Raw genomic sequence first — 26,460 nt, 5'->3', positions numbered from 1 at the left:
TATCATCCACCCAACGGAAATATATATGTTGACTGAACAGGAGCAACACATTTCTGTTTGAAATTAAACAGTGACTACAACGTGACAAAAAGGGAAATGCAAGACATCATATCCGGAAAATCAATTTTCCTTGTGTTTTTCTCCTACCACAAGGAAATAGCTAATCAAATAGCGTGCATTGCATGAGAACATATAGATAAGTCACATAATCCAAGCGTGGAAAACCTTGCCTAAAGTTTTTAGCTTATAGCATTCACACTCCTCATCCATCAATAGCTTTTGGGTTAACACAGTTTCACATCCCTGAAGTATATAATCCATATTAAAAATCCCCCTGAACTATGAAAACCTTCAAATGGCTCCACAACATTAACTATTGCCAAAGGAGCGATGTATTGCTGCTGAAGTGGCAAATTCTTACACATCCACCAAAAACTGAATTATCTTGGACAAAGATACCCTTTACTTAATCGCACTAAGCCTCCACCGACCTTTTTATTACTTGATAGCGTTTTGATCATTTATATCTTCTTTTTTTCCCAATCGCTTTTCTATGCTTTTTTTTTTTATTATTACTATTGCATATATAGAAATGTGACTAGAAAATTTTATTATTATATTTCTGAAATTACTTTTAACATCTAATAAAATATCAAGTAACTTTGCAAATTCACGTCTAGTTGGTTTTCATGTCGTTGCTCAAGTTATTATTTCCCTATTCTTCTTTCTAAGTTGCAATAGTAGAAAATCTTGCCCTAGTGGGCGATATGAACTGAAGACACCGGGCACATAATTGTGGGTTTAAGGAATTAGAATGTAATTGCTTCTTATTTGTTCTGTAATGTGATTATATGTCTGCCAAATTCTGTATTTTATTTCTAAAATATACATATCTATTGCCAAAAAATAAAAAATAAAACAAATGGTTGTAACCATTCAAAGTGGATTCAGCATCAAATATGTGAGGAATAAATGATCTTAAATCTATCCAAATTGGACTACGTCAAATAATGAAATGCAAAATGCAGATGAAGAGCTTATTATTCACTATTATTTCATCAAAGAGTAAAAATTCAAAAAATCACATAATATATCATAGATCCATGTATCAATCTTCTTTGTTTTGGCGCTAGCTACAATGATTTTCATAAATTACAATCATCTATATAATCCCAATAAGTACCATACAACTAATTCAGAAAAGAAACAATAATAATGGATCCCGATAGTTAACTAAAGAGTCAGGAAGCTTACAGCTGCATCAAACCTCTGAACGGCTGTAATTGGGAAATATTTACCACGATTCAGCTTTTTCTGCAAATTTGCATGTTCATCACCACCAAAAAGCATAGGGAAATGGACTCACAAGATAAAGCAAGCACAGATATACTAAAGCATAAGAGTAGCAGAACTTCAGGGCAACCAAATACTTACCTCTGCAGTAAAAATAAGCATCCAAGTTCGTCCAGGTGAGTTGGTTCCACCCAGAGTTTCAAGAAAAGAAGAGGGATCGACCTTTGCCTTCTCAATCACAGAAAAAGCATACAGAATGTCCTCAGATGGGATTTTTCTCGTCTTTGCTGCATTCTTAAGCACTCTCACGCAATCTTCAACTTCCTAAACAAAAATTGGTCGATACATAAACCAGTATTACCCTCAATCTCTTACCTTAGATTACGATGACAAAACATCAAATACGACTGCCTGTCCTTTTGTGTGTTCACAGGGTATTGCTTGTGCACATATCATATAGCAAGAATAGAGAATAAATTTCAGAAAGACATGAACAACCTTGGATATGATCAAACAATGGTTAAGAACAGAGAGGTACTTTGCCCCAACTGATGGGACCTTTTCTCCTCGATCCATTGGAAAGCGAGTCTGTAAGTTATCTTACTAAAAAACATTTTCAACATATTTCATCTTAAAATTATTTCTCAAACAGTCACCAGGAATATTTGAGAAAACAACTCCTTTTGGATAATTCTTCAGTGAATCACCAAAGACCACCCTATCTTCTGTCTGTGTGAGCATCACATTCAGTGAACTGGTTCATCCTTTGAACCTAATAGGTTGCTTCAATTTTTTAAATGTTGGACTTGGGACAGGAAATGGTTCTAACATACATAATTCAGTGATTGGACAATCAAGAATCTAAAAAATAAATAAGAAAATAAGAGCCAAAGCTCAACTCTGATATAAGTTATAACTATACCGTCACACCAATTTCAGTAACTAATTCATTTTGATATCTTTTATTTCATATGTTTTGATTTGGAGAGATCCCTTGTCGTAGTTCTTGCATAAGTGCACTTCCACAATACTATAAACAATTGCAAACTGAATATAAAGTTCCATCAGATCAGAAATTTTGCATTGGTATTCAAATTCTCTATCTTCTTTTCTTGCACATATTAATTCCACCACACTGAAAACAATTTTGCTGCAGTACCAAAAGTTTCTTTCCAAGTCCAATTCAACAACTCCAGACTTCCTATCCTGAATTTCAACACCAGTTCACAAAAGGACATTAGGATAAGAAACATAATCCGCAGAATTTTGCCCACAGTTCATGAACCAAAGTAGAACGATTCAAATTTTTTTTTTTTTTTGGGGGGGGGGGGGGGGTAATTTATTGTGCAGTGTTCGAACCACAATACCAGTTCTGAGAGCTGAGTTACAAAATTAGACTTGAAAAAGGGAGCCAAAAAAGAGAAGGTAATCACCAACAATTGAAACAGAACGAAGGCACCGTGAAGTCTAAATTCCAAAATATAGCAAAAAACAAAGACAATCAATACGTAATGGAGAAAATTAAATCATCAATACCTTGCTGGGTTGTTTTTCTTCGGGAACAAGAACAGATGGGCTGGTGGAGATTCGGCCCTTGTCATCAAGAGTGGCTCTAGTCTGCAAAGAGGAGGATTTGGGAGTTGTTTTAGGGAGAGCAACTAACCGAGTTCCAAAGGCTTTAGCATCAAAGGTTTCGTGAAATGGGCAGATTGAAGGTGTGAGGAAGGTCGGAGGAGGAGCACCGACGAGGCAATGGGAGACAGACGACGCCATTCTGATTCTGCTGCCCGCCGACCGTCGAGGGATATGGTTGGTTGGACTGCATTTTGTCAGCACATAGCACACACACTGGCACAAAAATCTTTCATGGATCAGTCATTTTGTCACCACACAGCACACACCCATACAAATAGAATTAATGATAATTTTAGGGCTAAATTGATAAAAATTGACGTGAATTTTAGCACCAAAAAAAAAAAAATCCTTATAATAGGAAAATAAACCTATATCCTCCTTGTGTTAAATAAAAACTTGCATAAAACTTTCTTTAGGAATGTTAAAGAATCGGTTTCGGATGGATTTGCTAAAACCTGAGATCACATATTAAGATTCTTTTTTATCGATGACCTGATTTGATTACTCAATGGGTTGGACCTGCTAGGCCCAATTAAAATATTGAAAAATATACTTTTTAAATAAATATTACTACCTTAACTTTATAAATATAAGACAAAAATATTATTGAAAAACTGTTTTCTTTAATAAATTATATGTCCATATTTTATACTCTAATATATTAAAACTCTAAAAATATCTAATTTAAATTATTATTTTAAGTAACTAATTACTAATATACATACCGTCATACATGTATAAAAACACTTCATATAAATATATATAAAAAATAAAAGAAATATTAGAAGAACCTAGTCGACGTTGGTTCTAAATCCAAAATAATAAAACTTAAAACCCGCCTAAAAATCCGAATATAACTTCAAAGCCTACCTCAAACAAAACGGGTTCAGATCTAGATCTAACTCAAACCCATTGCCATCCGAAAAGAAGTTGATTTCCATGTCTATGCACACTCATTACAGGATATTGTGTAATTAGTTTCTACTGGGAACTCTGGAACTTGTGCAGGAGATTTGCCTTCATCATTGTACTCCTCCTGCAAGAGTTTGGCAGATTACCTACACTCATAACCGAGAAACACAACTCATCTTGAGTTCACAATGAGCTAGTTGGATTGTGGCTTTTTACTTGTGGCCATGCCAATTTACCACTTTGTTGAGCTTGAATACAGCTATGAAATCCTAGTTTCAATAGGAAGTTTAGGAAATTGAAATCCAGATTCATGAAGATTTTGGCCAAAAATATGATATGGCAGCTGAGTTGATCAATTTTTGCGGAATTTTAATCTTATGTGGATTTGAATATGAGTTAGAATACATGTTGGACATATTTTAAAAGGGATAAAAATTAATAAATTTTAAATTATATTATATATAATTATAATATATAAAACTTATATTAATATTTCTCACCCCGCCCTCACCCTCACCCTCACCCTCACCCCCGTCCCCGCCGATCTTCCTCCCCAATCCCTCGGCATTGACGCACAGGGGGATGCAAGTTGGCGACGATGCAAGTTGCCCTCCGTTGTAGTGGCAACGACAGTCGCCCAGACAAATAGATTTGGGCGATGGTGAGGAGGGCGCGGTTGCTCTCCTCTACAGATTGCCATATTCTCAAATTAAAAAAAATAATTTAAATATTAATTAATTCAATTACAAGTAATTTTAAAAAATTAAGAAAAAAGATAAATTTTTAAAAGAAAATTAGATTTTTTTCTTTAAAAGTTAAAGAAAATTTATTTATTTGTTAATTTAAAAATATAGTTAATATTATTTATAATAAATAATATAATTATTAAAATATGTTTAATACTAATATTATAATTTTAATTTAAATTATAAAAATTATATTTTTTTGAAATTTTGATATTTAAATAATGGCCAGTCAGTATTGATGGCCATGTGTCATTACAAGTATCTGTATTGCCGAAAATTCAATAAATTGCCTGCCACGTGACAATTTCTTGATGCTTTTCAAAATCTTGCCGGAAAATCATGTAGAAAACCCTTATTCGGACTATTTGTCATTATTTTTGTAACTTACAAGACAAAAAGACATACTTATAGGACTAAACTAATAGGGGGTAAATTTAAAGGACGAAAAAGATAATTCTTCCTATACCTAGGCTTGTGATATTTATTGGCGGTGCATATTGAATGTGCATTGAAGGTGTGAATTTATATAACAACTATTATATGTCGTAATTCCATCATTTATACTATCGTAAAAAATGAAATCACTTTTCACATTGACAGTTCGTGACACCGCTGTGTGCACCAAACTTCAAACTACCAACTATGCCCTTAAGTATTAATATAATTATTTATTTATTTCAAATGGTTCACCATCATTATCATTTTTATTCTCAACTTTCACCCATATGGATCATTTGCCACACTTTTAATTATATATTAATTTTTATTTTAAAAATATATATCATATCCATATGATAATATATATATGCTACAACAGCTAGTTTGTATAATGGGAGTCTTGCCTCCAAGGTGATCTGTAGTGCTCAGCTTCCATAGGGGCATGAAGGAATGCTAAGTTTTTTGGCAACATACGATTAATATCCTCCAACATGGTCCTCAAAAGACTCTAGCTAGGTATACTACACTTTCATTCATGTTCATCATTTACTAGGATGTTAAGAATATAATTGATGAGGGTTGAATTACTAAAAGATGGAGATACCCTTGAAGGAGGGTATTAATGATATTTCGCACTTCAACGGTTCTTTTTATTCTTAAAGAGTAAGTAGGAATCATATGGCGTGATTAAAGGGACCAGATAGCGGATATATAGCTAATGAGGCGATCTGGGCGCATGATCCTATATTGGCCACCTGATTAGGAGGTTGTGAAGGCTTAAGATTAAGACACGTGGCAGTCGTGCAAGGAAAGTCGAGATTATATAAATAGGAGCAGTTTTACACTAATAAGGGCAATCAATAAATCTACAATAATTCTATCACTAAAGATTATCTATTCGACCTCTGTTTTCTGACTTGGGCGTCGGAGTCTTATAGTCGGGCCTCGACCCGACTAGTTTGATGCGTTTTCTGTTCTACAGATACTTCATTGGATTGGGAGAAGAAAGTGGACACATCGCTTAGATTACCATCTCCATTTCTTGCCCAATCAATGATTTTTCGCTTTATTTTTGTTCATGACAGTTTCACATGAGTATTGATTGGTTATGCGGGATAGCTTTATTTGGAGAACTGTAGCTAAGGGTGTTGAGTGGAGGTGTTGGCCCTTGAGCGCTACTATAGTGTGCTTCGTGCTTAATGAATCTTGGAGATGCAGGAGGAGGGGGGTGTCTATTGGTAGGGGAAGACGACGGGGCACCTGTAAGAGAATGGATATTTAAATTAAAGGTGTTACAAATTATTTTAGGTAAATAATAAATGGTCGAAATTCACTTTTTGTATAATATTAATTAAATATCTCATACTTAGATCTATGTGTTAACAGTCGTAGTGATCAGTATTAACTGTGTACGGACACCTGACATTTATGGCACTAGATATAATATTCGATGAATTAATATACAGAATAACGATGTAACGAACTAAGATCTTATCGCAAATATTAATTAATTTTGGCGTCATTATTTAAGACACTACTTCTTGTTCGATCAAAGAGATACATAATGATGACTAACTCAAATAGATGATCATGATGGTATGAATAAAAAATAAATCGATCGTACTATAGATCCACATCCAAATGGACAATGAATTTCAGTACGGTATGCCGGTAATAATACAAACATCGTTGGACGAACAAGTTCACGCAAACACAATATTCATAACAAAAATGAAAATAAAAATAAAAGTAGTTAAATGCAACGAGTGTTGAAATTAAATTAGGTAGAATACATATATATATGATGATGATGATGATGATGATTGAATATATATTTAGGTGAAAGTAACTAAATTTCAGTCACCAAAATGAATAAATGAAATCATAATTGAGTGGGGTAGGTTGGTAGCAAGCAAGCATGGGATAATCCGCGGGGGCTTTAAACACAAGAGCGTTCAGACAACGAAATACAGTTGGAAAGGGCATTGGCAGCGACTGCAGTTTCCCCATTTCATAATGTTTGAACAGTGAACACAGTATTTAATGCCATTTTTCGTGTATTCCCCGAAAACCCCTCACACTGTTTCCAGTCAAAGCTAACGTTAAAAATGAGGCAACGTTAAAATCTTGGAAGAGTGTTAGGGTTATAGGTAGTAAGTAGTACGCATCGGTTTTTAAGACAAACGCATGTGATTTTTGAAAGGGAATCTAATCAATTAACCCCACGACGCTTCCCAAGAGACTTTTCAGCGTTGTAACAGTAGATAGATGCAAGAAAGAAAGAATACTACTATTGCCCCTTACCCCCCCCCCCCCCCCCCCCCCACTTACCATTTCTTATCAGCAATCACTCCCTTTATATATAGCCCTCACACCCTTACTCTCATTTCATCTCCAGGTCTCTCTTTTTTACTAGGGTTTCCACTTCTTGTTTTGATAGTGTTTTTCTAGGGTAGCCGCAGCAGCAGCAGATATGTATGCAAAAACACACATATACTGCCTTGCTTCTTCTTCTTCGTCTCCGGTTGTATGGTTCTTGGTTGTCGGGTCAGCGGCAGCTCTTGGATCCTTCACATATCCATATGGGCTTCTTGCTTATACATCCATATGTTTCTTTAAAACTCTTAGATCTGGAGTACCCACGAAAAGTTATGACCAAATCAATGACATACACTCTTCCCTCTTCTACATTCCACTTGTTCTTGACGCATCAACAACACACACTTGTTGTTCTCTTGGGTAGGGTTTGAGAGTGGAGCTCCTTGAAGTCCAATAGAGGATCTTGCAGGGAAGAACAAGCTGCTGAGATATGGATCCCTCAGGCCTATCCATGTAGAGATGATAATTGGATAGGGTTGTGGCTTGCATATGTCAGGAGCATGAATTACCCATGTTGGAGCCTTCTTTGGATTGAAGGGAGCTCTACGCTTTTGCCCTTTTAAATTTCTTCCTTGTTGATATTTATTTTTTTTCAAAAAGAGAAAGAAAAGAAATATTTTTATATATATAACAAGAATTCGTTGTTGTCTGTTTGCTCTTAGATTCTGTTGTTTGTCCTTTTGGATTTTATGTGATTATACCCGATCGATCCATGACTTTTAATCTGATGCCTTTACTCTCTGCAGGGAAACAGGTTATTGCAACCAAATCCTGTTTGAATCTTTTTCTCTAGATTTACTTTGCTATTTTTGGTTTGTAAACGTAGTCAAATGCTTCTTCTCACCCCTTTCACTTAACCATTTTCGATTTCCAGTGTTTTTTTCTTTTTTTGATTATTTTCAGGAATTTGTGGATGGATATTACAAGTTGCAGAAAACCCTGAAACAAGGATGGAATGGCTGCTGTTTCCTCCATGGATTATTTGTTCATAGATTTTGATTTTTTCGAGTTTTGTAATTAGAGATTAGTGTTTGAAGATTTTTGTACTTATTTTGTTCATTCAAATGAAGTTGTTTAATTTGATTATTAATTGCTGTTTTTCCCAGTCATATGTTGTTAATTGTTGTGGGGTTAACATTATAATAATACCTGGGATTTAAGCGTAAGTTCACACGCCATACATTATTGTTAATTAATGCTATCACAATATTAATATATTTAATTGGTTTCGGAAGAAATTACATTGCAAGAAGACAGTTAATACTTACCTACAAATTTTTGTAATATATTATGTGATAGTTTTAAAATTGGTATTAAAAAATGTATGTTAGGGTTGATTATATTTAGACTTCTCTAAAAATTTTAAATTATATTTTTTCTCAATTTTTTTAAAATTATATTTACACTTCATTTGAAAAGTTTCAATTATACTTCAATTCCTTCACTTAGGATTTGGATGGAAAAAAAAAAAAAAAATTCATGTAAGCAAAAACAAGTTACACAAAATTTTAATTTGATCCCTCATTTAAAATTTATATATATATTTTTTGTATTTATAAAAAATAAATTTAATTTCTATATAAAGTGAGTTTAATAATATTACATTTTTCTTTTCACCCGTACAAATTTATTATATAACAATGTTAAATAAGAAATAAAATTAAAAATTTATATATATTTTTTGCTTGCATCAATATTTTTCATTCAATTTTTAATAAAAAGAATCAGGTATAAATAGCAAATTTTCAAAAAAGACGCAAGTATAATTTCAATTTTTTTTTAAAACACAATATAATTTTATATTCTAGATGGGATTTAAGTGTAATTAGTTTTGTATATTGATGATAATAATTCATTTTATTATTATAATTATTAAGAATAACAAAAATTGCGCAAAAAATTGAGAATGTAAATAATTATTCCTCAATATGGTGACAACACTGTATATTATTTTTTATTATTAATTTTTATTAATAATATTTTTTACTGCTAAATATGTATAAATTCTATAGTCAGAGGCAGTAAGTATTTAAACAATTATGATGAATATAATTGGGATATAATACTTTTGTTAATCATTAGACCCACCTCCCAAGTTATTTGAATTGCTTATAGGTGGGATGTAATGATATATATTGGTGTAAACATAAATGTTTTCATCAAAATATTGCACGAAATTAAATATGGTAATCCCGTCAAACATGGGATGCACTTTTCATGAAAATGGGAAAATTCACATTACGTCAATTTTGCGTTCAAATTAATTGTCCCCCATTTATAAACATTTACAGAAAAATACATATTTACCGTACGAAACCACATAAAATGATTAGTTTCTATTCTTTAAAGCAAGAGATAACTATTCTGCTCTTCCCTAAAATTTGGCGTAATAATACATAAATCTTTTATGAATTTAAAATTATATTTAGCAGAACCTCTGACGTTTATTTCTGTCTCACAAATAAATTCCTATGTTCGTCGAATTTGTGGATATTGACAAAAAATTGAATGAAAATCTGTATTCACTCCCAATTAACTTATTACTGATTTATTACAGGTCAAGTAATTTTTTTTCGGATCAAACTATATACCCTTGTACATCTTCACATACTAATGCATGTGAGGAGATTTATTATCACCCTTAGAAGGATAGTTTGATCCTAAAAGATTTGTTAGTTTGACCTATAAGTAAATAAGCAGTAAATAAATTAGGGGCACATATGCATTTTTATTCGATTTTTTCTAATATCAGCAAATTTGGTACATTTTGTTTAATAGATAAATCTATTTGTTAGATGAAAACAAACATTAAGAGTACTGACACTAGACGAAATATGAATTTTCGCTACGGTGTCAAAAGAAAAAACATTGTAGTAAATACAAATTAACCATGGCCTTACAACAACCATTAGTCGTTGTTTTTACAAATAAGATCAAAATATTAGCCATGGCTAAAAACATGACGAACGTTTTGGCTAAGGTTAAAAATTATGAAAAATTTTGATTAACCTTGGGAGGACAACATTATGTTGTAAAACAAAATACTTAAGTAGATCTTAGACACTTTCTACTTAATCTTTTTAAAACAAATTATCTAAGAAACAGATATATTACTTTCATCTAAATTTATCTAAAAAAAAGTCTGTGTATTTACTTAAATCAAATGGTTAATAACTTCATCTTAAAATAAAAGGACTAAATGACTTTTCTGGTATTATAACTAAATAATGAAGAAATATTTGAATTGCTTAATTTATGGTGCAAAATATATTTGAAGCTTAACTAAGATATTTTATAATTTTAGGGGATGTCGACGTAATTAAAAATCATATTTTTTATATATAAATAACATAATACTTTCTCCTTGTATAATTATACTACTAAGGAAATAAATATGTTATTGGAATTAATGCTATTTTGTTAGGTCAAAGGTCATAAAGCTACTTGTTCAACAAATATCTTCTCTCTACTATATATATATAGGACTATTTGCATACATTTTCAAGGTTTAACCTATGTTTAGTTTTCTTTTTAATTCTAACATTTTTGTTTGAATTTTGAATTGATTTTGGTGCAGAAATCAAAATATTTTTAGATTAATTAATGAAATTTTATTTTATATTGTTAGTAGTCAAATCAATATATGTTTTTATTTAAATAAAAGTAATAATTTTATTCTTTTTATTATTAATAGTGTCCAATGTATATAATTTTTATTAATACAGAATTATTATTTATTGAAAATATGTATATAGATTGAAAATAAAACTGTAGGGTTTGGGTTTTTTATAAATAGTTTTGATGTTGGATGATTAAATTAAAATCTGACTCCTAACAATGAAACGGAGGAGAACTGGTGGAAGCGAATTGTTGGGGCCAAAATCTCGTTGTGGATGTCATTGATTTTGCTGCCGGATAGAGGCCGTGAATTGCAGCGCATGGGCGGCCGACGATCATGGTGGGTGGCGCTTGTAATGAGTATGGATTCGCGAAGCTGCGGGCGGGGAAAGAGGCGCACGGCAGGCGGAGGCGTTCAGGATGACACTCTGAACTTGGTTTTTCGTTTTTGTTTCTCAATTTTCTTGTTTGTGGCGGGGAAATTGGAGAATTGAAGAAATTGGGTTGGAGATGAATGGAAAAATTCTGGAGAATAGAAACAAAGAATTCTTGTTAGGCTAAATATGAATGAAAAAGCAGGAAAGAAGAAAAAGTATAGAGATGTAGTTGCGTCGGATGGAAATGGAATGGAACTCCGTCTTCATGCTTCAATCTTGAAGACTGGAGATGTGAGTGTTTACGCATATTTTATGGGTTTTCTTCCTCTCGAATTCATAGTCTAGCTAGCTCGGCAGACTCTGTTTTTATGGGAGAAAGCATGTCAGGCCGATTGAGATGGAGCGGGAGAATTGGTAGGTGGATAAGCTGCAGCGACTGATGATGGTTGAGACTACTGCAGAGACGGCAACCAACCAAGCCGCAAGCCCTGTCAACCATCCAAAGGCGTATGACCTGTTTCTTGACGATGATCAAGCGGCCGCCAGCCAATATTAGGATTAGTTTTCTATGTAAATAAATAATTTTATAATAATACATTATCTTTGAGATAGTTCAACGGCCCCGCCGCAGAATGTCATATGCCAATACATGCTGCATTCAGTCCAAAAGACAAGAGTGTCCCAAAATATTTGTAGCAAAATTATGACAACCTACCATCCACATTTACGACGGATACACGTAGAAGAATACATCATCAGACAGCATGACTCCCAGTTGCAAAATCTGGCCCTATATCTAACGTCATTAATAAGAACAAGTTTGACGCAGAGAGACCGTAGCAATGTCCACACCCCTGTTGCAATATTTTGCAGCGGGACTTTACAGTCCATCACAAATATCTCTTGTTACTTTCAAATTGATTATCTTATGATCCATGGAAAATTTTTAATTTTTTGTGATGGATTTTTTAAGAAATTCATTGCAAACATCCAACGCCCAAAGGGTCAATTTTTTTCGTAGTGAAATGCCAAATGTTAAACTTAGAAAACGCAAATAAACCCTTTACAATAATTATGAGACGATGGATAATATGATTTTCGATAGCTTTTATAACGGGAAGCTCTGTTTTTTTTTTTAATTATTATTATTATTATTATTATAATTAGATATCATCCTTTAAAACTAACCAAATTGCTTTTCTACATATCAACTATGTACATGGAAGCAACCCAATACTAGCAGCTGCCCTTTTTTTTTTTTTTTTTAACATGGAAGCAACCCAATACTAGCAGCTGCCCTTTTTTTTTTTTTTTTTAATGTCTAATGCAAATTTGTAGATATTTATTCTTAAATTTATTGTTTCTTTTCCATAGTTTAAATCATTCATAGAATTTTATTAAATTTCATAAAATTATACAATTGACACTAACGGTGTCAACATTTGTATGAACTTTTTTATTTTACCATTTCACATGTAAAATATTAGTACACAAAAATACCCTCTGTTTATTTGGAAAAAAAACTATTAATAATTTTTATATAAATACATCGTCTTCTCCTGAAGTTTTGTGTAATTACACGTAAATTCCTTATGTTTTGAAAAATTACATTTAATACCGCTGAAATTTATTTTCATATAACAAATCGATCGATCCATTAGTCAAAATGTACAAATCTGTTGATATTAATAAAAGAAATTAAATAAAAATTATATTTACCTCGATCGGCTTATTACTAATTTATTGTAGTTAAAATAAATTTTTTCCAACGAAATTACCTTTATAACACATTTTAAATTATACTTTATTAAATATCACCAAACTTCAAATTCTTTGAATAGAATCATTTAAAAACCATTTATATGAAACCAGTCCGAATTTATGAATACAAATGCAGTGTGAACCTCTACTTCATATGCAATAAAGGAGTTTGAGGGGAGTCCCAAAAGACTTGCTCTGAAATGGTATTATTATTTGAAGAGTAAGGTAGAGGTAGGGGGGTGGGTAGGTAGGTAGGTAGGTAGGGGTGGGTTTAAAATAATAATAGTGAGCTTTGGTTCATGTTAAATCACTTTCTCTTTAAATGTTGTTCACCTCTTTTAGCCCAACCCTATGTGTAGTGTAGGTGTAGGGTTATATGTTAGGGTTTTCCACCCCTCACCCTTTCTGCTTTTAACTCTCCCTGCATCCATCCTTGTTACTCTGTATTTATGTATATCATCACAGCCCCTTCCCACTACATTACATAGGCCAAGTCCAGCATTTAATTTCGGTGCTTGAATCTTTAGTTGGTAGCTAGGTTTTTATTAAGTACACATAATTATAATGTTGTTATGTAGTTATACTTAAATTGTTTGTAGTTTGAGAAATTATATTTAGTATTCATAACATTTGTTTTTATCTAACAAATAGTTCATTCTATTAGTCGGAATCCACCGAATTCGCTGATATTAGAAAAGATTTGTTATAATTGCAATAAATTAATTAGTTGTAAATATGGGCTTTTAGTCAATTTTTTGTTTTTTTGTTGCTTATATTAGCAAATATTTCATGAATTTTTGATTAATGAAATAAACTATTGGTTAAAAGAAACGAATGCTAGGAATACTTAATATAATTAAATAACGGTCTACGTATGATCTGTATTAAATAGTAAATACTATTCCTTCCTCCCTTTGATAATTCTAGATTTTAGGCTAAATTACATTTGCACTCCTTGAGTTTAGGCTTAATTACGCAATCCTTTAAAGTTGTACTTTTAACTCACATCAGCATTCTTTGGAGACAGAAACTTAAGCAAATGCATTTTGAGATAAATTAGATTGATGGTCCACACCATCTTGTAATGTTGAGTAGGTAGGTTTAAATAGCATTCCTTCCTTCCAAAATTGTAAAACCTTCTTGTTTGTTCTTATTTCCTTCTCAATTTTCCATTTTCAGTATTTAATAGTGAGTTTTTGTTTTTGCATTGGACTTTGTTTGTGTTTTATGAGTATGTTTTCTTAGAACAAACGTGGTGAAATAAAAATGTGTTTGAATTGAGAATGTTGTGTAATAGTTCAGAAAATGTGTTTGGATTAAGATGTTTGTAGTAATATGTGGACGTTGTTTTTTTGTTTGTTTTGAAGTTGTTGGCTGGTTTAAAAATATTGTTGTATTGCATACTTAATATTGTAACAATATATTGATTATTTTTTACAGATCAATATATTTTCAAGAAAATGAAACCAAACGAGGGCGCAACCACATTTGAAAGATGAAAAATATAACTTGGTTTTATATCTTCGTGTAACCAGAAAATAAATTAAATCGCATTGCAAATTATGAAAATATATATTTTGTTCCTTTCAACTGAAAATCATTACAAAAGAATTAGGACTATTAGTGAAAAAAGAGAGATAATGATATTAAAATTGTCAGTTGATTATATGTGTTTAGGAACGAATTTAGTCGGAAGGGCCGAATAATTGTTGTATTTTTCATATGTTTTTATTAGACAAGTCTAAAAGATATAATTTATTGCAAATTTTTCTGTAAAAAAACTACCTCAAAATTTAACAAACAATCAGAGAAGGCGGTCTCCAGCATAGCATAAAATGCCTTTTCTCTTGGTACTTTTACTGGTAAAAATTTTGTCTTCCAGCAGTTGTGTTATGGATAGATTGGAGAAGAAGATTCAGCTTATGATCACTTCCCTTGAATACATTGAGATGCTATTCTTTGCCTCCTTTAATTTGCTTATTATGTATTCACTCTACCGCAGTAGTACTGCTTTCTAAAACCATCACCTCCGACGAGTAAATAAAAAGAATCAGATGGAAGGGGACAATTGTAACGATAATAAAATAGCACAAATTTTGTGTATTCTCACATACAGAGACAACGGAACATCTGAAAAAACACCGTAGTTTCTGTTGACGTTTGAGACGACTGATAACAATGACAATGATCAAAACAACAATGTCCAGCAATTCCACAGAGATCATGTAAGAGCTGCCTTCTGGCAATTGTTTCAACTAAAACTTTTATATGCTTTTGGATTTACAAAAGCCCCCCAAGAAATTGATCTGAGTCAAATAAAAAACACAATGAATAGCGTTTGGACGATAAAATTACAAGGATGTAAAGCTCTTGGTCTCCTTTATTCTCTGAGCCTCTCCAGATCATGATAAACTCGTTTACATTTGTCAAGTTCATGAAACTACAACAATAATTCCACACTATGAGGCAGGCATGCTCGAGTACAAAAGGGTGAAGAACAGTTCAACCTCTGGCATGCCTCGGATAATTTGGATATACCTATTTCTATTGGATTCTGTAAGCAGCAGCTGACCCATATGCGCTATTCTTGGTAAAAGCCTTGCAAGTGGCATCCCAGTTGCTAAATTGTTTTCTCCACAATGGATACTCAGATCTTCCAACACTCCATTCACCAGCCTCCTCAGTGATATGTCGACAATATTGGAAAATTCAGCACTGATCAAAGACAGCAAAAGCAATCATATCATTATAAATTTAACAATACAGCACAGTTAAGAGATGCAGAACATGCAAGCATATTACAATATGCAAGAGGAGGAAACACGGATGGTTGATAACATATTCATTTTGGAACTGATTCAATAGACGACGTGCATTTAACTTAAGCTCGATATCTCACTCAAAATTATGTAATTATCTAGGTTTACAAGGACTGAACCAAAAAAGCGAACAAACATCCTTCAATCTTTTTTTAAAAATTCAACAATTAGGATGCACGCTTCAAGTATGTAAAGCAGCATGTCCTGACTTGCCACTTGGAGAAGATGGTGCTCTATAACATGGTATCTTTTCTGATGTTGAATTAATTGCATTTGTAAAATCAGATGTAAAACAAAGAGATACTCTTGAGAGTAGCGCAGTACAGTATGGTGTCATAATTGTTGAACTGGTTGCCAGCAATTGTACCTTGAGAGCACGGCACGCGTTTCCCCCATAAGTAATTCAAATTTTGTAGCATTTGAAAGATCTGAGCCACTGCTGCTGGAGGCTGCAACAAATTTGTAAACTCCTGCGTCTTCGGGCATCAAATAACCTACCCAGTGATGAGGGCTCCCCATGATCATTAGATTCTCCAAAATGTTAATAATTGTATCATGAAGTACTGCTACATTGAAGAAATCCTTCAGTTGCTTTCTGTACATAACAGGCTAATAGGTGAAAACAGAGTTTGACATTAAAATGCACACATGGCAGTTTAACAAAAGCAAAACTTTTGCTACTTCACACAAGAATTAAGATTCAAGAAACAAAAATTCTTGAACACAGCGCACAAATTCAGGTTCATAAACTTCATCTCTAAGATAGCAATTCAAGAATTTAATTCTTGATCTTGCCCCAAGGTTATATGAAGCGAAACCCCTGGGCTGCAACCCCTATAATACTGGACCCAGAATAGGTATGCGTCCAAGTGTCGAATTTTGTAAGTGCATTTAGGCATGCCCAAAATGAAGACTTGGCATGCTACCTTTTCCAGAGTAGGGTCAAGGTTGTAATGAAGGAACTTGACCTTACTGGAATAGTCCACATAACATTGCGTCAAAACACAATCAAATGTCTTAAGGGTATAACCAAAGAACTGAGAATTCAAGAGATGGTTCAAAGAATTAGCAAACAACATATATATGAGAGTGAAAAATTAAAAAGCAGGCAGTACAAACAAGTAATTCGTAACTAGCTCCACCAAAGTATGCAAGAGGAAGCCAAGACCAGCTCGTTTCGATCACCCTAATTTACACAAAACAATCTGAATAATCACTTTTTCAGTTCCTCCACATGCCCACTCTGAAATCACCAACATCAGTGGTATAAGTTGTGGTAGCCCTGATAAATCCAACCATAACTTTGTACAAAGTCAAACCAGTTATATCTTTTGCAGACTCCACCGCTAGATTGAAGATTGATGCGATCAAACAACCAAGTTGATTGAAGGTTGATAATGTCAAGCAACAAAGTTATCTGGAAATTGATGCGCACCACAACCAAGGACAGAAAAGTATAAGGGCTGAAACAGAAAGATGGTGTGGGCAAGAATTAAGAACTACCATAGACACAAGAAGAGAGGTTTTGAAGATCCTTGCAAATATGGTAGACATCCCAAACTATTATTTCATCTCAAAAACTCAATTCTCTTTCCTAAACTAGAGAAAGTGAGATGAAGGCAGCATGAGCATATTCATGGAACAGGACTTTCAGGTGGATTTCAGAATGAGGAGCAGATATAAGGTACTTGGATATTAAAACAATAAACCTCACCATATTTAGGGGTACGTAGGTGCTAACAAAACTTAAGTTTTGCATGAAAAAGACAAAGCTGAACAATACAGCAACAGCAAAGACTTGGGAGGATTATATGACAGACATCACACTGTCAGCAACTTTTTGGGAAGTCAAGGCTTTAGAAGAAGCTTTTAAGGGACACCAAGACTGGTCGTCCTGCAGTATAAAAGAGAAACAGTGTAGGTACCTCTGGACCAGTATGTGTTCAATCTGATCAGCACAGTTCTGGAGAAAAGGCATCCAGGGACCAGGTTAACAAATTTGGAGACTTCTTTCAAATTCTTTTGGATGAAACAAGACAAAGATACAAAATATCCAAATAAATGGTTTTGATGAAGTGTGTGGGGGGGGGGGGAATAAAGAAGAAAAACTTAAAATTACAGATGCTGCTATCTGAAGTTGGGAACTTAGATTGTATGGATTTGAAAGTAGGGATTTTGAATCCCTAATAACAAATCCTTTGGATTTGTTCACATACTTTTCATATTAGAAAAAACTTCAAATCCTTCAACTCTCATTTTGAACTATGTTTTGTGGAATACTAATGAAATTTAAATTCTTTTGACATACAATTATTTGAAATCCTTTTCCTAAATCCATCACTCAAATCTAAATATTTCCATCCAAATATAGCCTTAAGGAACTTCAAATGATCTATGGTTCACAAGCTGCACAAGCTCTAATTAAACTGGTGAACACTGCAAAACCAACTATTTCCCGATGACCATTTCGGAGTGGTGTTCTTTTGGCTCTCTTATTCTTTCAACAAAATGATTACTCACATAATACAGGATGATGAACTAGTGCTGCTTGGTTTATTGTAGGACCAAGCATCCGAAGTGTTACACAGTTGCACTTGAACCCTTCTGTCATGGTAATTAAACAGTTTTTACAAAAAACAACAGCTATGATCACAAGGACAATGACAGAAACCTACCTTTGGTAAGAGTAAAAGATAACCAGTCAAAATCCAACATTTTCATAAAGATGTGGAGTCCCCAAAAAATGGATGAATTACACCTATACTCCTATAGTTTGGCCTAATTACAACTACAATCTTATTGTTTGAGAAATTTCTGGTACCTCCCTGACATTTGTGCCCGCCCAACATTTGAACCCTCCCTCTGTTAAGGTTCCATCAAAAAAGTCGATGAACTTCCAACAATACCCTTTCGCAGGCAGGAGATGAACTCTGACCAATTTTTTACCATTTCTCATGGACAGGCATGCCCTTTTTGCTTAATTGGAAGCTTCTTTGAATGACCTAAGGGAATAATTGCAATTCTTTAAATTAATAGGGGATAAAAAAATTGAAAGTTGTCTAATGTTTTGAAAGATATGTGCACTGCAAATAAGGGAAGAAATCACAATCATGATTTTAAAACCTTGTACTAATCCAAGTATGCAAATTTTATTAGAAAAGTACACTAAAATTAAATGAAAAGCTATGATTATATAAGGTGTACACATACATGTGTATACGACTAAAGGGGGCTACATTAGAGATGGCGGGGCAGGAGGGGGGGTTAGGGATTGGTGAATAGAAAGAGCAAGTAGGATTGGGGAAGCACAATGATGGGACAGGGAGGTTAGGTGCTAGGGATGTTAGTGTGCGGATGGTGGCAGTGGCAGAGGTAGAAGGAATACAGAGAAAGTGGACAGATAAAAGAAATACAAAGAGAAAACAACAACAATAAAATTGTGTAATTTAATATATGAAAGAAAAAGGCAAAAATTGCATAGTTTTGATATTTATATTAACATCTTTTATAATATTAAAGTATTACATATATCCCACCATATAGTTAACGGTAGGGGCACGGGAACTGTAATGGTATTTCTGTCATTTTGATGCAATCATCTAGGGGGTATATAATTATCTCAAACATAAGGTTTTTTTTTTCTGATTTCTGAACGAGGTTGTAATCATAATTAGACCAAACTATAGAGCTGGAGGAGTAATTTACCAAAAAAGAAAGCTACAAAATAAAAACACAAACTTCTTGGATGAGAAGGGAATAGAAAAACTGAAATCTAATTACAAGACTTTGACTATTTAACCCACTCATGCACCAGAATTTAGGAGGCCTATTTTCAAATACAGAAGCTTGAATTTGGACGTAATAAATGTACATAGTTACACCCACAGCTGTTAAGGCGCACGGCACATCATGATGCAAAGTTGTCCTAGAGCCATGGCGTATAACTCTCCGAGCGCCTTTCCAAAGCACAGCACAATTTGCCAAAATAACTATATTTATAATATTAGTATTCTTAGAAAAATCAATATGCTTAGAAATAGATTTCTAATTTTATAGTATGGAAAAATTTATAACAGAAATTTAGCAAGGAAATCGGCAATTTATGAGACAATTAAAGAGAGAAACTCCACGATTTATTTATGTAGCAAATTGTTTGCATATTACACTAAAAATAGTGAGTCGTAATATGAAATAATTACAACAAATTAAACCACAATCAGGTCGTCAACAATTTCACAAAAATGGAAAAATTCAGAGAGAGAGAAAAGATAAATACTAGGTGAACAGTAATCTTTGACAGAAAAAGAAAAGAAAAAAGAGGAAAGAAGGACTATAAAAGAAGAGACTAAAGAAAGTGAAAGCAATAGGATACAGAAAGAGAAAAGAAAGGAAGGAGAAGAACATTGCTGCAGGGAAGAGGAGCTGGTGCAGATTAGTTATTTTCTTCTTCAGTTTTGTCTTTTCTTTTAAGACAAATAAAAATCACGGGCTTTTGTTCTTTTTATTTAAAAAGTAAATTTGAAGGCCAAGGCATGCCATGCGCGCCCGGGTGAACCAGGAAAAGGCGCTGAGGCGCACACCATGGCTGAGCCAGGCAAAGCCTGTGCCATAAAATGGTGCTGAGCTTACACCATTTGTGCCATGCACCATGGTGCGCCTTTTACAACTATGGTTAGACTACAAAGAAAGTTATGCTGGTCTAGCAGGTCCAGCCCCTTACCCAGCTATCCTCCATTGGCATGTCGTAATTCAGCAAAGAAAAGCATGAGAACTTGGTTGCAACAATAATAAAAGCATAGACACACAGATACAGCAATAGCCTAAACTTATAGGACAAACAAAAAATCCCATGTATATGCTCTCCTAGACATTAACTTATCTAAAATGCATACCCCTTGAGGACTTCCATTGTTGCTGCTTCTGTATTATTTATTAAGGCAAGCAAGCCATAATTAGAAAGGTAATCAGCACAGGCCAAGAACTGCTGCTCATCATTTTTGTCGATTAGTTCAGCTTCATCCTGAATCACAGAGATGAAACATTCTTCAGATAAAAGTTAAAATCAGGCTTGAGGATAAAATAATATCAACACAAACTTTTCAGCATCTCTCTCACTGATGCATCCTTAATTCAACACCAACTTAGTTTCTACAAACATACGGTCCAATTTCAAGCCTTAAAAGTACAAAATATTGAATAGATCCAGAGAAGTCCTAACCCTAAGGTTGAAGTTGGAAGAAAACGCAATCTATGCTATATGAGAAGCAATAACCAACTCATATTTGCAACAATGCTGGGAATATTATAGCGCAGTGTATTCTGGGAATAATAATCTTTCACGCATTTATGACTAGCTTTGGAGTCTACAAGTTACTACAAGAAGAAACAAATGTTACTGCTTCTAAAAAGTTCTACGAGGAGTTGAACATTGATGCCAGTCCCTAGGAAGGTACAAAGCAATGCAAAAGAAAAAGGAAACAAGGCTGCTATCCAAATTTTATCTAGCCATTTTCTGCATGCTTCCACCATACCAAGTTCCTTATGTAATGCCAATCATGTTGGTAGCTCTAAATCAGTACTTGTCAGTCACTTGAATTCAAATGATGAAACTGATAGTGCAGGAAGATGGTATGGTGGACTTGGAGGTTGTGGTCGAGCAATAGAGACAGTGGCTGCAACAGAGGACAAGAAAGCGTGGACATTGTGGTAGAGATGGTCATACTGCCGAGTGTTGTTAGGGTGTTGTTGGACAGCCTTCACAATGTTTGCCAGTGCAGCTAATTCAAAAACTTATGTACTTGCTCCGGATAATGATATGCTAGCATCCTCCAATATCAAGCAACCAAAAGAAGCATCTCTTCTATAGCATCATTAGCCATCAAGGTAAAGCTTCAGCATCGTCTAGTTTGATGGAGCTATGTAACTGATCACATGTTACCTAGTGTCACTCTGGTATTTTATATAAACTTCAATACTATCCTCACCACCTAGTGTCAACTCTAGCATATGGATCTTCCATTATTATTGGGGCCTAGACCAATGGGTAATGTCCTGGCCCTTTCTATCGTAGTCTTTTGTATTGTATCTTCCTCAATTTCATTTTATCTACTATATGTCAGTAAATTGATTCAATCTCTCAATTGTTTAGTAACATTTTCTGTTGATATACATGGTTTCACAACAAAGAAGATGACCGGAAGAGGACATGAATAAGCTGGTCCTTGTTTCAGTGGCCCTTCACCTCAATTACATGTCAAAGTGTAATCTCAGCTCTTCAGATTCATTGTAAAAGTGTCACCTCAGCTCTTCAGATTCATAATTGTCCTAGTTACACACCACATGAGAACCTGAAGAAGCTCACTCCTAGTTTTGTTAGTTTGTCTAGTTTAGATAGTGAGTTGTGCCAGTTGGGAAAGCATCAGTATTGGCCTTTTGTCCAAGTTAATAAACAGGCATAAGATTCTTCTATGATAGTCATTTAAATATTGGGGTTTCTAGTCGTGTTACATCAGAATTGCATTCCCCTTATTTTGTTACCTCAGTCGATGACTTATTCAAGAGTTACTTGGCTTGACCTAAAAAAGTGGTTATGAGTTGGCCACTATAAGCCTTTTATCCTGAAGTTAAAAAAGTCAGAATAATTTTGTTGCAAGGGTTCTTTGCAGGAACAATTCTCAAGATCACTTTTCAAAGTCTTTCTCTACTTTTATGAACAACAAATGGCACGATTCATCAATCTTCTCATTCCCATACCCCATAACTAAGGGTGTTGCAATTAGAAAACATATACATCTTGCAGACACCATATGAACATATTAACCCACATGAATACCGATGAAATCTTTTGAGCTAATATTTCGGCTATTTGCTGATTGCTATCTAAAAAATCATATGCTAGTTCCTGGTGCTGAAATTCCTTTACTATCTTTTATCCCAGTGAAGCTCTTTCCTAAGCTGCACTAACCCATACAATCTCTTCTAAAACTTCTCTGTAGGGTTTCTATGGTCACTTATGCAATTAGAAAACTTCCTTAGAAGCCTTCATAGTGTTTGGATTTGTGTTTTGAGTGCTTTGTTTTAGTGTTTTGGAGATAAAGAGAGAAAAATAGAGATAAATAAGTGTGTGTTGGAGATAGATGGTATGTTTGGATTTGTGTTTTGAGGTAATTTAAAATATTTTAAAAATAAGTGGTACAGATTTGATAATGGGATTTGGGATACAAAAATCACTGTTCATTGTCAAATCATATCTCTTTTATATATATATTTATATATAAATATTGTATGTTTAATGTTGTATTTTTTGGAGACAGAAAACACTGTTCATTGTCAAATCATGTCTCTTTTATATTATATATATAAATATATATTATATATAGAAAGTTGAAAAACAAAAACACACATAGATAATGTGTAAAAAACACAAAAACAAACATTGGGTGTATTTTATCTTGTCTCGGAAAATGCCAAAAACATGAAACCAAACATACTGCTTCTTTTTCGTGCTTTAACTCTTTCTTACCCTTCTCAGACCTTACTTCGACTTCTTTGTCCTATGTAATTCCCCTCTTGCTTACCTTGATCAATAAAGTCTCAAGTTTATACAAGACACTAGCATGTCACAAGTATACCTGTGAGTTCATCTCCTCAGCCAGTATCTTGGTTGCTTTAAAATCTGGATGACAGATACACCAATAGAAATCTTCTGGTTGCATTGTGCTCTCCATCCTATATCTAATTATGTTTCTTACAAGCATTTGCTTTCATATTGCATCTAATCTTGTCATAAATTTTTTATGACAGAACTGAACAATATGGACATAGATTGTCATTTGTCAGGGACAAGATATTGCTGAATGTCATTTGAACTTCATACATGAAAACAACAGAGTAGCTTCACCAAGTCATTAGGCAGGTTGAGAGTTACTCTAACTTGAGGGCAGTGTTAATAGAATTGATGGGATTATGCATTCAGAAAGTAACACAACCGCACGTACACAAAGACACACATACATATATATATATATATGCACAAAAAATAATATGAGGGGCTGCATTATGTAGAACCTTTCCGGTTCTTTTTCTTGTCTTCTCCCTCTCTCTTGAAACCCTAGTTATTCGACAGTCATGATATATTGAAATCGCTCACAGAACTCCATCATTGGCATATTAAGCATTGCACATCTCCTCTAGAAACCAGATGAGTTATACTCCATATAGACATCCTAAATATGGACTTCCAGGACTATTATTTGTTTATGTTCAGCACATTGTGTTAATAACTATATTCTAAGACACATCTGACTGAGAAACCTCAACCACGTATTGGCTAGTCTACTCAAGGTACGGCCACTTCCAAAGACAAATGTGCAGTTTTATGATAAATACCATCAGAGTGTCGGTAGATTGATTAATACAACATCACTACTATATACTTTATTACTTTTAGAGAATTTAACTAAAGACAGCTTAAATCTTACAAGCAGGTGAGAACTTCCAAGACCTCGTGCTGTGTCAATATATAGATGCCTCCCCAATATATTAACTTGAACCCTGATATAGAGGCTCAGCATATTCATTGCCCAAAGAGACGATACCATTTTTGTAAAACCTGGAAACAACACAGCAAATCAAGAGAAAGAATAATTATGTGCTCCACAACAGTTGCAGAACACAATTATGCATTATAGATAAAGGAAGTTATTTGATCCATACTCAGAATTTTGAGTCTGTCCCATAATTCAAGTTTCTCGGCCATAGTCAGAGTATTTGGTTGGCCCTTTCCTTGAACTAATCTCTCCGTCAAGTGCGTAAGGTCCAAGTTCTCTGCTAATCGACTTTCTAAGAAATGCATTACATGAGGAAGTGTTGTTGAATCAGCTATCCTCTGTACACTCTCAAAATGTGCTTGAATTCTATAGTCAGCCAAGAAATAGACGATAAAGCATGAGAATTGAGTAGCAATAGTCGCAATAATAAAGCAGGTTATGATGGTGCGCTAATCTTAACTGGGCTTTAATAAGTTCCTCATTTTGCCTCTCATCTGCGAGTTGTTTCTTGAGATCACTGAGCCTCCGCCTCCTTGCGTCATAGAGCTTGTACAGTAGATACCCACTGCCAAAAACTCCAAGTGTAACATACACTTTTCTCTTATGCCTTCTCCAAAACTCCCTGACGTTACGCCAAAAAGATGGTAGTCAAATATAAAAAACTCACACAGCAAACATAGACCAATGAACACTCTTGAAGATTATATAAGCACTTCCCGAAGAAACCCACTTGGGAAAACAGAAACAATAAGAACCCGTAGGACGAAACAGGAAGTCGGAACACAAGCAACAGTAAATTCCATGAAAAACCCTTTTTCATCTGTAAAATTGCGTATACACTAACCATTAAACCCCTCAAAATCAAATACTGAAAAGTCCAAAACCCATAGCGAACAGTTGAAACACTGCACACACCAAAACAGGAGCCAAAAAAAAAAAAAAGAAAGGAGGAAAAGAGATCGACGAACCACATTCAAACTCTTGAATTGGGTTTTCTGTTGGCTTTATCACCGGCCCCACAAATGGCCGGAGCTTCCCTTCTTTCTCCTTACAGAAAATCACAAAAACGAGCACGAAGTGCCAGTCGCTAAAGGGTTTCCTCAGAGCTAATTGTTAGAGGGAGTTGAGGAGTAGGGGCAACTCAGCAATCCCAACTTTTTTCTTCTTTTCGTTTTTCGTCTGGTTAATCCACTTGACAACTGAACCTTACCGTTGGTAAAATCGAGGGCGTTCTTTTCTTTCCCTTTCTCCTTTCTAATTTTATCTTTTCGGTAAAACTAATAATTGGATATTCGTTCTTGAGGAACATATGAAGTAGCTACAGCTTATATTTCATTTATCCTTTGTTTTGGACTTAGGAATTTACAATGGAAAGTGAAAATCAAGTTACCTCGCATTATGGTTCTAACAAAATAACTATCATTTTGTTTAATTAATTATTATAATCTATAAATAATGATGTCGGTTGCTACAGAAATGTTTTGATTCAATACTTTTATTTTTTTTCTTTTTTTTGGGTGATGCACTTATGAAATGACGTCTTATAAATGTATATCTGTTTGATATATAATTTTTTCGTGTTTAAATATTTGTAGTGATGCTTGTCCGTAACGACAACAATTTTATTGAGTGAAAATATTTTTTCTTTTTTTTTTTGGCACGTCGAATTCAAAAATAAGATCACGTTATTAAAATAATTATCGTATTTAATATTTTATGAGTTGAAAAAGTAACTGATTATCCACATGTTGATATCAGTGGATGTTGGTATAACATTATTCTTTCATTTTTATTAATTGTTTTACAATGGAGCGACTATAGTCTATTTAATATATATGTGGTGAAGTTATTTTGAAGGTTGGTATGTTTGTGGCTTTGTCGATTTTCGGTAAACCAAATGATTTGTTTTTTCCTCATTTTTGTCCCTATTTTC

The 26,460-nt window shown here is 33.9% G+C and overlaps 2 protein-coding genes across 2 annotated transcripts in view; both read right to left on the bottom strand.

The window, feature by feature from the left end:
• Positions 1-3,216, bottom strand: part of LOC105166728 — a gene marked incomplete in the record, with an annotated part of 3,944 nt that extends 728 nt beyond the window's left edge. Inside the window, 3 exon segments of the mRNA XM_020691523.1 lie at positions 1,255-1,314; positions 1,435-1,617; positions 2,830-3,216. Of these exon segments, the coding sequence (XP_020547182.1) occupies positions 1,255-1,314; positions 1,435-1,617; positions 2,830-3,066 (480 nt within the window).
• LOC105166718 (peroxisome biogenesis protein 3-2) lies at positions 15,345-25,785 on the bottom strand. Its single transcript, XM_011086177.2, has 7 exons — positions 25,496-25,785; positions 24,988-25,149; positions 24,694-24,893; positions 24,459-24,589; positions 20,871-20,998; positions 16,346-16,573; positions 15,345-15,874 (listed from the first exon to the last, which is right to left on the bottom strand). Exons 1-7 carry the CDS (start codon positions 25,498-25,500, stop codon positions 15,619-15,621), a joined length of 1,110 nt encoding a protein of 369 aa, XP_011084479.1. The 5' UTR covers positions 25,501-25,785; the 3' UTR covers positions 15,345-15,618.

Source organism: Sesamum indicum, linkage group LG1 (assembly GCF_000512975.1).
Source record: "Sesamum indicum cultivar Zhongzhi No. 13 linkage group LG1, S_indicum_v1.0, whole genome shotgun sequence".
Lineage (NCBI taxonomy): Eukaryota > Viridiplantae > Streptophyta > Magnoliopsida > Lamiales > Pedaliaceae > Sesamum > Sesamum indicum.
This window is presented reverse-complemented; position numbering and strand designations above follow the sequence as displayed.

Bases quoted from the DNA above. Each gene is read 5' to 3' on its own strand.
- LOC105166718 (XM_011086177.2), bottom strand. The intron at 24,894-24,987 runs GTTAAGATTAGC...GGCTGACTATAG, and splicing joins GAGGAACTTATTAAAGCCCA to AATTCAAGCACATTTTGAGA. The intron at 20,999-24,458 runs GTAAGATTTAAG...TCTGTGATTCAG, and splicing joins TTGGAAGTTCTCACCTGCTT to GATGAAGCTGAACTAATCGA.